At 35.1% G+C, this 12,781-nt stretch overlaps 1 protein-coding gene across 1 annotated transcript; it reads right to left on the bottom strand.

Annotated features, from left to right (window-relative positions):
- Positions 1-446: 446 nt before the first annotated feature.
- LOC131051957 (patatin-like protein 2) lies at positions 447-2,383 on the bottom strand. The gene is made up of 8 exons (XM_057986557.2): positions 2,249-2,383; positions 1,965-2,155; positions 1,694-1,868; positions 1,449-1,610; positions 1,283-1,348; positions 939-1,160; positions 641-816; positions 447-546 (listed from the first exon to the last, which is right to left on the bottom strand). Exons 1-8 carry the CDS (start codon positions 2,378-2,380, stop codon positions 447-449), a joined length of 1,224 nt encoding a protein of 407 aa, XP_057842540.2. The 5' UTR covers positions 2,381-2,383.
- Positions 2,384-12,781: the final 10,398 nt, after the last annotated feature.

Raw genomic sequence — 12,781 nt, forward strand, 5'->3', positions numbered from 1 at the left:
AATACTATTAAAAACCAAACAAATATCATAATAACATCTATATTTTTTAATCCAACGATAATACAAACCATTCCCCGAATACAGTGTTATCAGTAAAGAATACAATAATAAGACAATTCCTTGAAGAGGCCCAACTAAGTGCTGTAGGGAACGTTTATGCATCCACTCCAAGCACTTTTGGAACGAATATAAAACTTACATTGCCTTGTTGTCCACAACTGCAATGCTATTAATATTTGGAGAACATAAAATAATAATTTAGCTATAAAAAAAAAAAGAATGAAATGGCATCTATTAGTTGGCAAAAACACAGCTAAATCTTGAATTGCTGTGTTTACCATTACACAAATCAGCTGTGTGGCTCACCAACACCCTGATATGTTTTTTAATTAAAAATTATACACAAAATTCTAGCGTAAGGTGTGATTGGAATGGAAGAAAGAAGTTCAGATGTTTATTCCAACACTATGGCCATTCATAGAAAGTGCAGAAGATGCGCTCCGTTTATCCCTCAACTTCTTCTCCTTGGAGAGTCGTTCAGCCATTCTGGCAAGTGGAAATGATAGTTATGGTGAGAACAAAAGGATAGGAAACTAGGATCTGAAAATACAAGGAAGAGTTAGAGAGTTATAGGAGATACTTAGTCAATGCCATCCTGTTTGTGCAGTCGTTCTTCACTGTCTCAGGACGCCCAGTCTCCAAATTTAAACTTCTAACAGGCTTATCCAATAGTTCCTGGCCTTTCTTCACAAGATTCCTCAGGTTCTCGTCCGTACTGAGGTCCATCTTTGCTTCGCTTCCTTTTAGTTGCCATTCCTACAGTATGAAAGCCCACATGTTAACCATACAAAAAATTATAGCAGAAACATGGTCTGTAGAATTATAGATCTAGAGGCCTTATCGTTTCAAGGAACATTATTGGAAACTATGAAAAAGACCTGGATTCTAAGATAGTTTTCTTTGACATGATGGAGCATCAAAGCTGTATGAATGTTGACCATGTCTGAACTTGCATTCATGATAGATTCTATGAGAGGCGTTCTTCCATCGTGAGTAATCCACTTCAAGCTTCCCCATGTGGCAGCCTTTTTTGCGTCCCATTCAATACCCTCTTCTAATCCCGTTCCAAGAGAAAGTACAATAAAGTGGTCAAGGTGCACCTGTAAATAACAACCTCTGGTTAACATAGTTGAGCTTCTAATTAATATTTCCCAGCATCAAGCATTCGTTTTATATGAGATGTTTATTCTAAATAGTATCAAAATACGATACAATACAATACCTTTTTGTCGACTATTCTTGTATCCTGATGAACTGCTCGAGTGACTAAGTTCATTGCTATCAAGGTCTGCATAATTAGAAAATTGTTGTGAGACCCTTATAATAGTTTATTGATGTGAAATAAAAATCTGATCAAAATCTCTACTCATAATACAAGCAGGCATTACAGGATTATTAGCCGCTACTCCTCCATCTACTAAGTTAAAAACTTGGGTCTTTCCGTCATTGGAATTTGTTGTAAACTGGTGAGATGGAAAATAGGTAGGAGCTGCAGTTGTGGAGAGGCATACGTCCATTAGATGTGGATTCTTCAGCGGATCTACTTTCGCCTGCACATATCATCGTAAGAATCATCCTCGTCTATTCTTCATCTTCATAACTCAAGATCATCCTATAAAATAAAATGAAATACCTCATGACTGGCGAAAATTGTAGGAAACTGCGTCTTGATATCGAAGGTGGGTATCACCAGGTTAGTAGCCGTATCACACAGCCGTCTTTCGTGAAATTTCTCTTGTTCTAAGATATCGACCAGATGTTTGCCATTGTATTTGGGACCAAAAATGCCGTGAAAAATATTCCATTTGCTACAAGTCCAACAACACGAGAAGTTTTGCGTAAACACAACAAATATTTGGTGCTAGAGAATTTTACCACAAATATTGCAATCACTTGCTACTAACCTTGGTTGAGGAAATATCAAACTCGCATTCTTCAAGTAGAAATCTTCAATTTTCTGGGTACTAAAAGGACGATTGTGTTTGTGGTCATTCGGGTCTGGAGTGGCTAACATTGTGGTGATGAGACCTCCAGTGCTGGTACCTGCCATTATATTGAAATAATCTGCTAGTCTGGCATCTTCCCCATCCAATTTCTGATAAAAACGAAGCATTTCAGTAAGTAATACATTTGTGCAAATAAAACTATATGAATTGTGCAGCTAAAGAATACAATTTATAAACTGTACCTGCAACTGCTTCTCTAAGAATTTGAGCAATTGCACAGGAATAAGACCCCGTACTCCTCCTCCATCGACACTCAGGATTCTAGCACCCACGTCCCCCGAGACATCGATTGGAAGAAGCTCCTGATTCGACATCGATTGCAAGAATTGGAAGAATGTATGGACAGACTTACAAGGAATTAGCTATATTGAATTTGCCCCTACAATAACTATGCATATATAGAGAATGGATGGAGCTTACAAGCACATGGTACATGGCTCTATATAAAAACATGTTAAATACTCATTATGAGGATATATAAACACATGTTAAATAATCATTATCCATCGGTCTGCGAGCAGCCCGAAAATGCCGTAAACAAACCTTTCTTTTCACGTCTCCACCTTGTCATCATCGAGAATTTAAATTAAATTATGTTTAATGTGACATTACACTGTTCTCGGGTCTTTTTCGTTTCCTAGCCGCCGCCTATCTGGTAAAAAATATTTTGCCGAATTACACTATGTGTCGTGTTTCAATTTTATTTGACTTATAAAGTGGGACAGTTACGTGTTTCCTTAAAAATTACCTTGATGCCATGTATTCCTATTAAGATGAATCATGTGCACTATATATTTTTGTCTTTAGCATTTGAAGTCGAGTAAATTGATATAAACATGATTAATGATGCCTATTTTAGTCTTTAGGATAAATGAAATTATTTTGTAGCTTCTCCTAATTTCACAATATAGTAATACAAAAAATTTCTTAATTACAAGAAGTTCTCTATATGTATACACTAGTAAACTATCATGAAATTTTGATCCAAATATATATATATATATGATGTTCATCGAATTTGAATATATATTTAGTTGTTGGAACATTGTAGAATTAAGTACTTGTATTTAGATTAATTTTGAATAGCCACGCGATTGTTAATAACACTAACAAATTGAAGATCAACAAAATAAAATTAATAGGGTTTACCTCTAAGAGTGTGCTACGTAGCTATAAAAAAGATATGCAACCCTCTTTTTATCCTTCTTTCTTCCTTCACTTTGTAACAAACCATCCATCCGACCCCTCAAAAAAATTAAAACACCCCTTTTAACCTTTACCTCAAGTGTCCTAAATGCAACCAAAGGCACATTGGTTGGGATATCAAAAATTGCCTAACAACCTTAATTTTCTCAATTTACCCCCTATTAGAATTGACTTCCGAGGTAGCTTAAGAGATACAAATTTTCTACACATTTAAGAAACCCAAAATAATGTTAACAACGGGGCGAAGGCTCTTGCTTTAGTGTTTGGGAGAAGATTGGCAATCAAATAAAGAGTTAGGAATCTTAACATAGAGGGGGACTTTATGTATATGATCTCTGCACTTAAAAAGCTAGATGCTCCAAGCTGGAAAATTAGGTGTATTAAGTACGAGTCCTGGAGTTTATTACTAGTGTTTGAAGCATAAACTATATCACATTGTTTTAGAGAAGTCAAAACCGTGGTAGATGCCTTGGTGAATAAGGGTTGTAGACTTCTTGAAGGTTATATTTTCTTCAATCATATTGAAGCTAATGAGGAAATCAACCTAGCTTTGGCTTTGGCTCGGGACATGTCAAATTAATTATTATCTAGCTTTCTTGTTTTTGCATATTTGTTGGATTTAGCTCTTCATTCCATTATCCCATGCTTTCATAGATGATGTCAACAATGTTCATATAGGAGGATTGTAGATGGCATCCACCTTTCTGTTGGTAGCACTTATCACCTGGTGGCACTCATTGTTGTACTTTTAAGGAATAAATGTTAAATGCACTGCCTTAACCTTCACACAAAGTTGTTGACGCCATGAAAATTAATTTGGAAAATGGTAATCGTAAATATTTTGAAGGAGAATTAGGTTTGTCTTCAGAAATAATATCCCCAGTTGTAGCGGATAAGATCTCAGATGTCTTTTATGTCATTAATCACCTTCTCAAAAGAAAAGCTTACTCAGTAAAGATACTGATGGGTCTGTGTCTTCTCAAATTCGATGAACAAAAATTTCTAGGGACAAGTCTCTCGTCGATCAGGTTGGGGAGAGTAACCTCAATTTTGAATACTTTATACTTTCATGAAAAATCATTTTTTTGGTCTCACATGGCTTAGATTTCGTTGGTTTTTGGGAAGCAAGAAATATTAAAAAATCTATTTTAATTTGACACTCTTAGCTTGCCCTTTTCTTGAAATTATATATGTTTATGGCCATTTGTGTATCTCACTCGTATAGGTTTGGGCCTTCTATATATGTTTTGAATGCTGTCAAATAATTATTTTTTAATAACCCCAATTTTTAATACTTTACGTTTTCATGATAAAGTGTTGTTTGTGTCTCACATGACTCACGTTTCGTTGGATTTTTGGGAAAAAAGAGATATAGGAATCTACCATAATAAAAAACCACCTATAGGGATCTACAATTCCACAAACAATGCAACAATATGGCTAAAGTGGCAGTTGTTTATTATGGGTTGATCATGGCCAGGAAAAAGGGACTTAAGTGTGCCACTATTGAAGGTGACTTAAGAAATACCATCACGATGCTTAGGAAGGAAACAAAACCGGATTAGAAAATTAATTCTCTCATTGCCAAGTGTCACGAGCTCCTTCCCTTTCTAGGAGACGTCAGGTTTTGTGGCATGAGATGGGAAGGCAACTGTGTGGAAGATAAGTTGGTGGGGATGGGCATGCATGTTAATAATTTTAAAATATGCATCCACTTGCATGAAATATCGGTGGACGCTCATCCCACGATCTTGAAGGACTCATCAATTAATGATGCATAATCTCAAAGTTGGATTTTTTGAAATTTTCCACCTTGCCATTTACTTTCCTTGTTGGTTAAGTTGGTGAGTTATAATATGATTAATTGAAATATTTAAAGCTAGTTTATAGTTTTTTAAAATTTTGATTAATAATAAATATTATATGTATTGTATTTTATATATTTTCAATCCTAAATTGAATCATTATATAGTTAAAATAAGATTATATAATTTTAGTTATAAAAAAAAATCCCTCTTAAATTAATTTAATGCTTTCTAATTAATTATTTTTATAATCATATCTTAATTAAAAATATAATATAATTGTGATTCCAACTTAATCTCTCTAACTATAATTATAACAATAAATTTATTCTTAAATATAATTTTTTATTATAATTATCTAAAAAGATTATAAATATATTTGAACTATTTTCAACTTTGATCTTAATCTTTATTCTACCTAATTATGCCTCATCTTAATTTTAATCCTCATTAATTTTCATTCCATAAAATTAAAAATTTAATATTATAAAAATAAATGAGATAGAGTAAAATCTAAGCATTACTAAAGTCAAACAATAATTCATTTCAATTAATCGAACAAGATAGGGTGATCAACTATTAAAATGATTTTAAATACAATAGTAACATCTATGCCATGAGTAGCTTGTAAGGAGCATTATAAATGGAAGAATCATGTCACACATTCAATGCAACGACGATACAAACCAGTCCCATGTACAATGTTGTCACTGAATAATGCAATAATAAGACAGAATTCTTTGAAGAGGCCCAACTAAGTGTTGTAAGGGACGTTTATGCATCCACTCCAAGCACTTTTGGTATGAACATAAACCTTACAATATTGGCTGGTCAATCTCTAATTATTCAACGTAATTAATGTTTTGAGAACATAAAGTTATCATTTAGCTGAAAAGAAGACAGAGCGACATGGCATGAATTGCGTTGTTTGCTGCTACACTAATTAGCTGTGTGGCTCACCAACACCCTGAAATGTTTTTTTATTAAAAGCTCTACACAAAAGTTCTAGCATAAGGTGTGACTGGAATGGAAGAAAGAAGTTCAGATGTTTATTCCAACACCATGGCCATTGGAATGGTCATTCACGGAAAGTACAAAAGATGAGCTCTGTTTATCCCTCAACTTCTTCATTATGTGATTCGTTATCTCTATGCAATTTGTATTTTCTGTTTAATCTGCTGTAAGCTTAATTTTTCTCTGTTTTCTTAACATTCTCATCTCGAAATATTTCTCCCCATTATTGTTGTTCCCGCCACTCATATAGGTTTGGGCCTTCTATATATGTTTTAAATGCTGCCAAATAATTATTTTTTAATAACCCCAAATTTTAATACTTTACGTTTTCGTGATAAAGTGTTGTTTGTGTCTCACATGACTCACGTTTCGTTGGTTTTTTCGTAAAAAAGAGATATAGGAATCTACCATAATAACAAACCACCTATAGGGATCTACAATTCCACAAACACTTCAAAAATTGAGTTGCAACAATATGGCTAAAGTGGCAGTTGTTTATTATGGGTTGATCATGGCCAGGAAAAAGGGACTTAAGTGTGCCATTATTGAAGGTGACTTAAGAAATACCATCACGATGCTTAGAAAGGAAACAAAACCGGATTGGAAAATTAATTCTCTCATTGCCAAGTGTCACGAGCTCCTTCCTTTCTGGGAGACGTCAGGTTTTGTGACATGAGATGGGAAGGCAACTGTGTGGAAGATAAGTTGTAGGGGATGGGCGTGCATGTTAATAATTTTAAAATATGCATCCACTTGCACGAAATACCGGTGGAGGCTCGTGCCATGATCTTGAAGGACTCATCAATTAATGATGCATAATCTCAAAGTTGGATTTTTTGAACTTTTCCACCTTGCCATTTCCTTTCCTTGTTGGTTAAGTTGGTGAGATTTAAAAATCATTGATGGTACTACCTACCACTATATTCCCCAAGCTTGCCAGTTCCTCAACTTGGTTTTATATCTTGCAACTATGGGTGGCTATTTGATTTAGACTGAACCTGACAATTGCTCCAAATTCAAAAATAGTGAGGAGGCGTGGGACAGGGTGATTAAAGGGAACCTATATAACTATGTTGAATGGATGACTAGCCATGAGTCTAAGCTCTCTCCTAATTTTGTTAATGCTTGGGACAATAGGAACGTGAACAATGGCAGTGTTACTTTTGTGGTTTTGACAAGGACTTCTAGGAAGGTGACAAGGTTGGACCTTGATGATGTGTCCTTCCCAAAGAATCCCAAAGGGAATTACGAGAATGACTTTGATTAGCTTTTTGAACGAAGAGAGGGAGTTTCCAAGCAACAAAGTGGCTACAACAGGGACGATCTCCTCTACATTAGGAAGGATGTGGCTTTGATGGTAATGAATTACTTCACCTTGGACGGTAAGAAAAGAAGCCTCCATATGTAGACTTTTCCGATACTATCATCTCTAGTATTGGGTATGAATGAATTTCCCCTTTTGGATTATGTCCTATTTTTCTCAATCTATTTGTAAATCCATGAAAAAGGGCAAACCCCCTCTCCACGATGGTCGTATATGGAGTGTGTATAGTTTCTACTTGCCTTTATCCCCCTCTATTGGGGTCCCTTCCATTGCGGACGGGTCTACCTCTGATCCGAATCTGAATATTTACCTTATTGTTACCCCCTCTAATTTTGTAGAGTAGATTGTGCCTCACTCTAGTTCTAAGTTTCCCAATAGTAAAAACCCTGCTATAATAGCCAAATTTAGGGGCATTGTTACTACCAAGATGTGGGTGTCCAGTTTCAGATACAACAAGATGTGGTTAATGGGATTGTTCATTCTTGCTTTAAGTCTCTATCCTCGGAGGATTTAGGCTCCTCGGATAGCTTAAGGGCGGATTCGTCCCTTGCTAATATTGAAGGAAACCCTAGTCCTCCCCCTTAAACCTTCCTTAGTAATTCCAACCTTAAGAGCACCACTTGAACTGTAGAAAAAATTGTGAAGCACCTGCATGAGGACGCTCAAATTTGGGAAGAGTTGATTGAATGTCTCTTCGTGCAAATGAATGTGGCCATGAATAAGAACAATGGGCTTGAGGCGACAACCAAGGTTGACGCTAGGGACAACACATGGGTTGATGAGTTGGATGGGGATAGAGTTTGGAAAATTGGTAATGATCTTATGGGCATTATGGGGTAGTGGGAAATGGTGGGTGGAAATTTTACTGACACGGACTCTACGATAAAGAATCCGGGTAGCAAGCATGAGCTTGAAGAGGTCAACAAAACCTAGGGGGGCCTTAAAAACAAAATTGAGGAGGTCAACTATGCTTGCAGAGATGTGGCTAGCAAGGACAATGCCTCCCTATAGGCTATCCATGATGAGATAGAAATGACAAGGGTGAAAGAGTGATGGCACATGGATTCCTTTCCCATGGGATCCGGCCCCATTGCATTGATGATTAAGGCTAGCCGTGACTCTGCGTTGCTCTCCTAAATGGTTCTGGGATTAGTTCAAGTGAAAAAATTATTTTTTCAGATAAAGTGCTTAGTTTGTGTCAAGATTGGCAGGACAAGGATACCCCCAAGTAGTAGGCCATCACTTGGTGCCTGTGCGCGAGAGATGTTTTGTGTTTTGGTGGACCTACATTTTTTTAATATTTTTTTTCTACATGTTGGTTTTTTAGTTTAGGTGTTGGTTGTCTGTTCTCCCTGCTAGGTTTTTTGTTGTGTTTGGTAGGGTTTTTTTTGGTTGGTTGTGCATCCCTCATCCACTCTTGGTGTCGCTTTGTGGTTATGCATTGGTACAGGCCTATCCCACCTTTATTAATGAAAACAATATGGGGGAAAACCATCCTTGCTGAGAACTCTATCTCAGAAGCATGACTGAGATTAGGTCAAAGTAACAGCTTGGTTAGAAGAAAAATTTGGAACAGTTACTTGAATTGAAGACCCTAGAAGAAGGCTTTGGCTTGAAAGAAACCTTCCGAGATTAGATTTGAGGAAAGGGGAATCGAAAAAGGACACTGTGAAGACTACCAATTGAGAATTCTTGGTTGGCCTCTAAGAAGGAGCTTCTTCAAACATTACAAGAGACATATTTATGTATTTCATTATAGAGAAAGAGGCTAAATTTGATGCAAATGAACATAGATTAGAGTTACAGAACGAATCATTAAACACCCTTATTTCTTCATTGTGGGTGGCGTGATAGGCTGAGGTGAAATGACCCAGATTATCCATATGCTCATCCACTATAGTTAACTTATTTCTATCACAATTTGTTGAACCCAACAATCATATTTAGATTTAATAACAATAGATTGAAAAGAATTTTATATAGATCAAGAAGAAGACAAAACAAGAGTAGAATATTTGCGTGTTCTAACGGATGGAGATCGCACCTCAGAAAAATTCCCATCTGATTTCCTAATGTTTGAATGATGTCCAAATCTCAATATTCTGATGGGAGAGAGTGCCAAAATACCCAGAAGAGGGAAAAATTTATTATGGTTAAATGGGGGTTAAAATTAGGTACCCATGATTGAGTAAACAAGCCAAGACCCTCAAAAAACCAAGATTTGCATCTATGAGTACAATCTTGATCAGACTTAATAGAAAATATCATAATAAAAAATCCATTACCATTATCGTTATAAAAAATATCATTAACCCCAATTTGAAAGCTTATTAATATTTGGAGAGAAATTCCAGATCTTACCAATAAGAGCCCTGCTTTGAAGCTATGAGAGATATCTTGAAACTCGCTCCTCTAAAAATGACACTTTAAATACCTCATTGCCCTCCCACTGACCAATATTTTGAGAAATAAGAGGCTTCTCATAAACCAAAGGACAGATTGGTTCATTACTCACTCACCTTTTAGGATCCAACGTTTTTATACTTAAAGTAAATATTAATTAAAATTCAAGTTATATTATGATTAATTGAAATATTTAAAGCTAGTTGATAGTTTTTTTAAATTTTGATTAGTAATAAATATTATATGTATTGTATTTTATATATTTTCAATCCTAAATTGAATCTTTATATAGTTAAAATAAGATTATATAATTTTAGTTACAAAAAAATAAATAGCTCTTAAATTAATTTAATGCTTTCTAATTAATTATTTTTATAATCATATCTTAATTAAAAATATAAAATAATTATGATTCCAACTTAATCTCTCTAACTATAATTATAACAATAAATTTATTCTTAAATATAATATTTTATTATAATTATCTAAAAAGATTATAAATATATTTGAACTATTTTCAACTTTGCGCTTAATCTTTATTCTACCTAATTATGCCTCATCTTAATTTTAATCCTCATTAATTTTGATTCCATAAAATTAAAAAATTTAAATATTATAAAAATAAATGAGATAGAGTAAAATCTAAGCATTACTAAAGTCAAACAATAATTCATTTCAATTAATCGAACAAGATAGGTTGATCAACTATTAAAATGATTTTAAATACAATAGTAACATCTATGCCATGAGTAGCTTGTAAGGAGCATTATAAATGGAAGAATCATGTCACACATTCAATCAATGCAATGACGATACAAACCAGTCCCCTTGTACGATGTTGTCACTGAATAATGCAATAATAAGACAGAATTCTTTGAAGAGGCCCAACTAAGTGCTGTAGGGGACGTTTATGCATCCACTCCAAGCACTTTTGGAATGAACATAAACCTTACCATATTGGCTGGTCAATCTCTAATTAATCAACGTTATTAATATTTTGGGAACATAAAGTTATCATTTAGCTGAAAAGAAGACAGAGCGACATGGCATGAATTGTGCTGTTTGCTGCTACACTAATTAGCTGTGTGGCTCACCATTACCCTGAAATGTTTTTTTATTAAAAGCTCTACACAAAAATTCTAGCATAAGATGTGACTGGAATGGAAGAAAGAAGTTCAGATGTTTATTCCAACACCATGGCCATTGGAATGGTCATTCACGGAAAGTACAAAAGATGAGCTCTGTTTATCCCTCAACTTCTTCATTATGTGATTCGTTATCTCTATGCAATTTGTATTTTCTGTTTAATCTACTGTAAGCTTAATTTTTTTCTGTTTTCTTAACATTCTCATCTCGAAATATTTCTCCCCATTATTGTTGTTCCCGCCACTTTGATGTGAAAAATGGTCATGGTTTCAACCGCCGGTTTCATCTTGCCTTGCTCCCCTTGAGCGGAATATGCAAAGTACTCCAGTACTCGAAAATCTCTATAACTCCCCCTAATGTATGCAACTCTTCATTCTTTTCACATGTATACTACTCCCCCTTTGACATCAATGCCCCAAAAGAAATTGTAAAAACAATGTCAAAGAATAAGTACTGTACATTGAATACCTCCAAAAATGTCTTACCAGAGCTTGACCAATTTCAAGATTTTTGGATAAGCTTTCTCAAGTAACTCCATATAAGTATCCCAACCAGTGTTCAATGTGTCAGAGATAGATACAAGTCCACTTAGTAAATATGCAAGTGATTCTTTCTCATTAATTTCTACCAGTGTGGGCTTTCCCAACATATCCATGCATTTCTTCTTATGTACACAAAGTGAATCCAATCTTGGACTCACCAAACCTTTGAGACTTTTGGCTCTCCGAATGATCTTATCTCTTTCCTTTTCAAGAGAAGAAATTTGGTTCTCCAAAGTCAAAAGTTGTCCATGAATAAATGTTTTTAGCGAAATTAGTCAATCAAAAGAGTTAGCAATATTAGCAATTTTCTCATGTATCTCTTTTATCTTTTTATCTACATTTGCTATAAGTATTTCAGTATTGCAACATACCTTGAAAATGTTAATACACTGTTTCAAATAATTTTCAACTGGAATTAACTTCTCCTTAATCTTTTTCTTCTCTCTCTCAATGATCTGATCAAAAGTGACTCTCTTAGCCTAAGTGAATCTTTCAAGTGCTTTCTGGTGGGAGATCTGTTGTAAGGATTGAAAGTCTTTTGATATGTGCTCAGTGATTACCTTAAGCTTGCCGAAAGGGCTCGCTTCATTTTCAATCTTACACTCTGGGACCAATCTATGCAAAACAATTATGGATTGATCTATAATCCCCTTGTCTGTGGATCCCTCCTTCATCAGTTTCTGAGAATCCATCATCATTAGTTATGTGGGACTCATCTCTGTGATGGTTTTCTTTTCAACTATAAAGTCTCAATTGTCAATAATGATGTGCGAGCAACTGGTTCTCTACCAGATTCCCCTGTTTTCTCTGATGATTTATCCTTTAAAACCTCCTCACTTGCACCGGTGGCTTCGCCACTTGGTGCAGTCTGTGCAACTATTGGTTCCTTTCTAGGAACAATATCCTCAACCTGTATATTAGTATCTAGAGGACAATTGTCCTCAATGTTAGTATCCTGTACAATATTCTCAGTATTAATCGGTGTTTCAGTATTTGTCTGTACTTTGTGTTTACGGGTGGCTCAATTTCCACTATCTTGATATTCTTCAAAACTAAGGGTGGAGTACCCATGATCCCTTTACCTTTCCCTTCAACTGGTGTATCTACAGTGTCTGTTTTGGTCTCCGATGAAGTAAACAATCCTCTGTGTTCTCCCAAAAATTTTATCCAAGCCTTGTGTGCTTCTTTTATTAGCTGATTCATCCTTCCTAATATCAGGCTAGTTATTCTATGTTTTCTATTGAATGCCTTCCTATCTGCAACCTCAATTGTGTT

Source organism: Cryptomeria japonica, unplaced genomic scaffold (genome assembly GCF_030272615.1).
Source record: "Cryptomeria japonica unplaced genomic scaffold, Sugi_1.0 HiC_scaffold_135, whole genome shotgun sequence".
Lineage (NCBI taxonomy): Eukaryota > Viridiplantae > Streptophyta > Pinopsida > Cupressales > Cupressaceae > Cryptomeria > Cryptomeria japonica.

Excerpts from the sequence above, each read along its gene's own strand:
- LOC131051957 (XM_057986557.2), bottom strand. The coding sequence starts at position 2,380 with ATGTCGAATCAGGAGCTTCTTCCAATCGATGTCTCGGGGGACGTGGGT. Across the intron at positions 1,869-1,964 it reads TTGATATTTCCTCAACCAAG|CAAATGGAATATTTTTCACG; the intron begins GTTAGTAGCAAG and ends TTGGACTTGTAG. Across the intron at positions 1,349-1,448 it reads GAGTAGCGGCTAATAATCCT|ACCTTGATAGCAATGAACTT; the intron begins GTAATGCCTGCT and ends CTAATTATGCAG.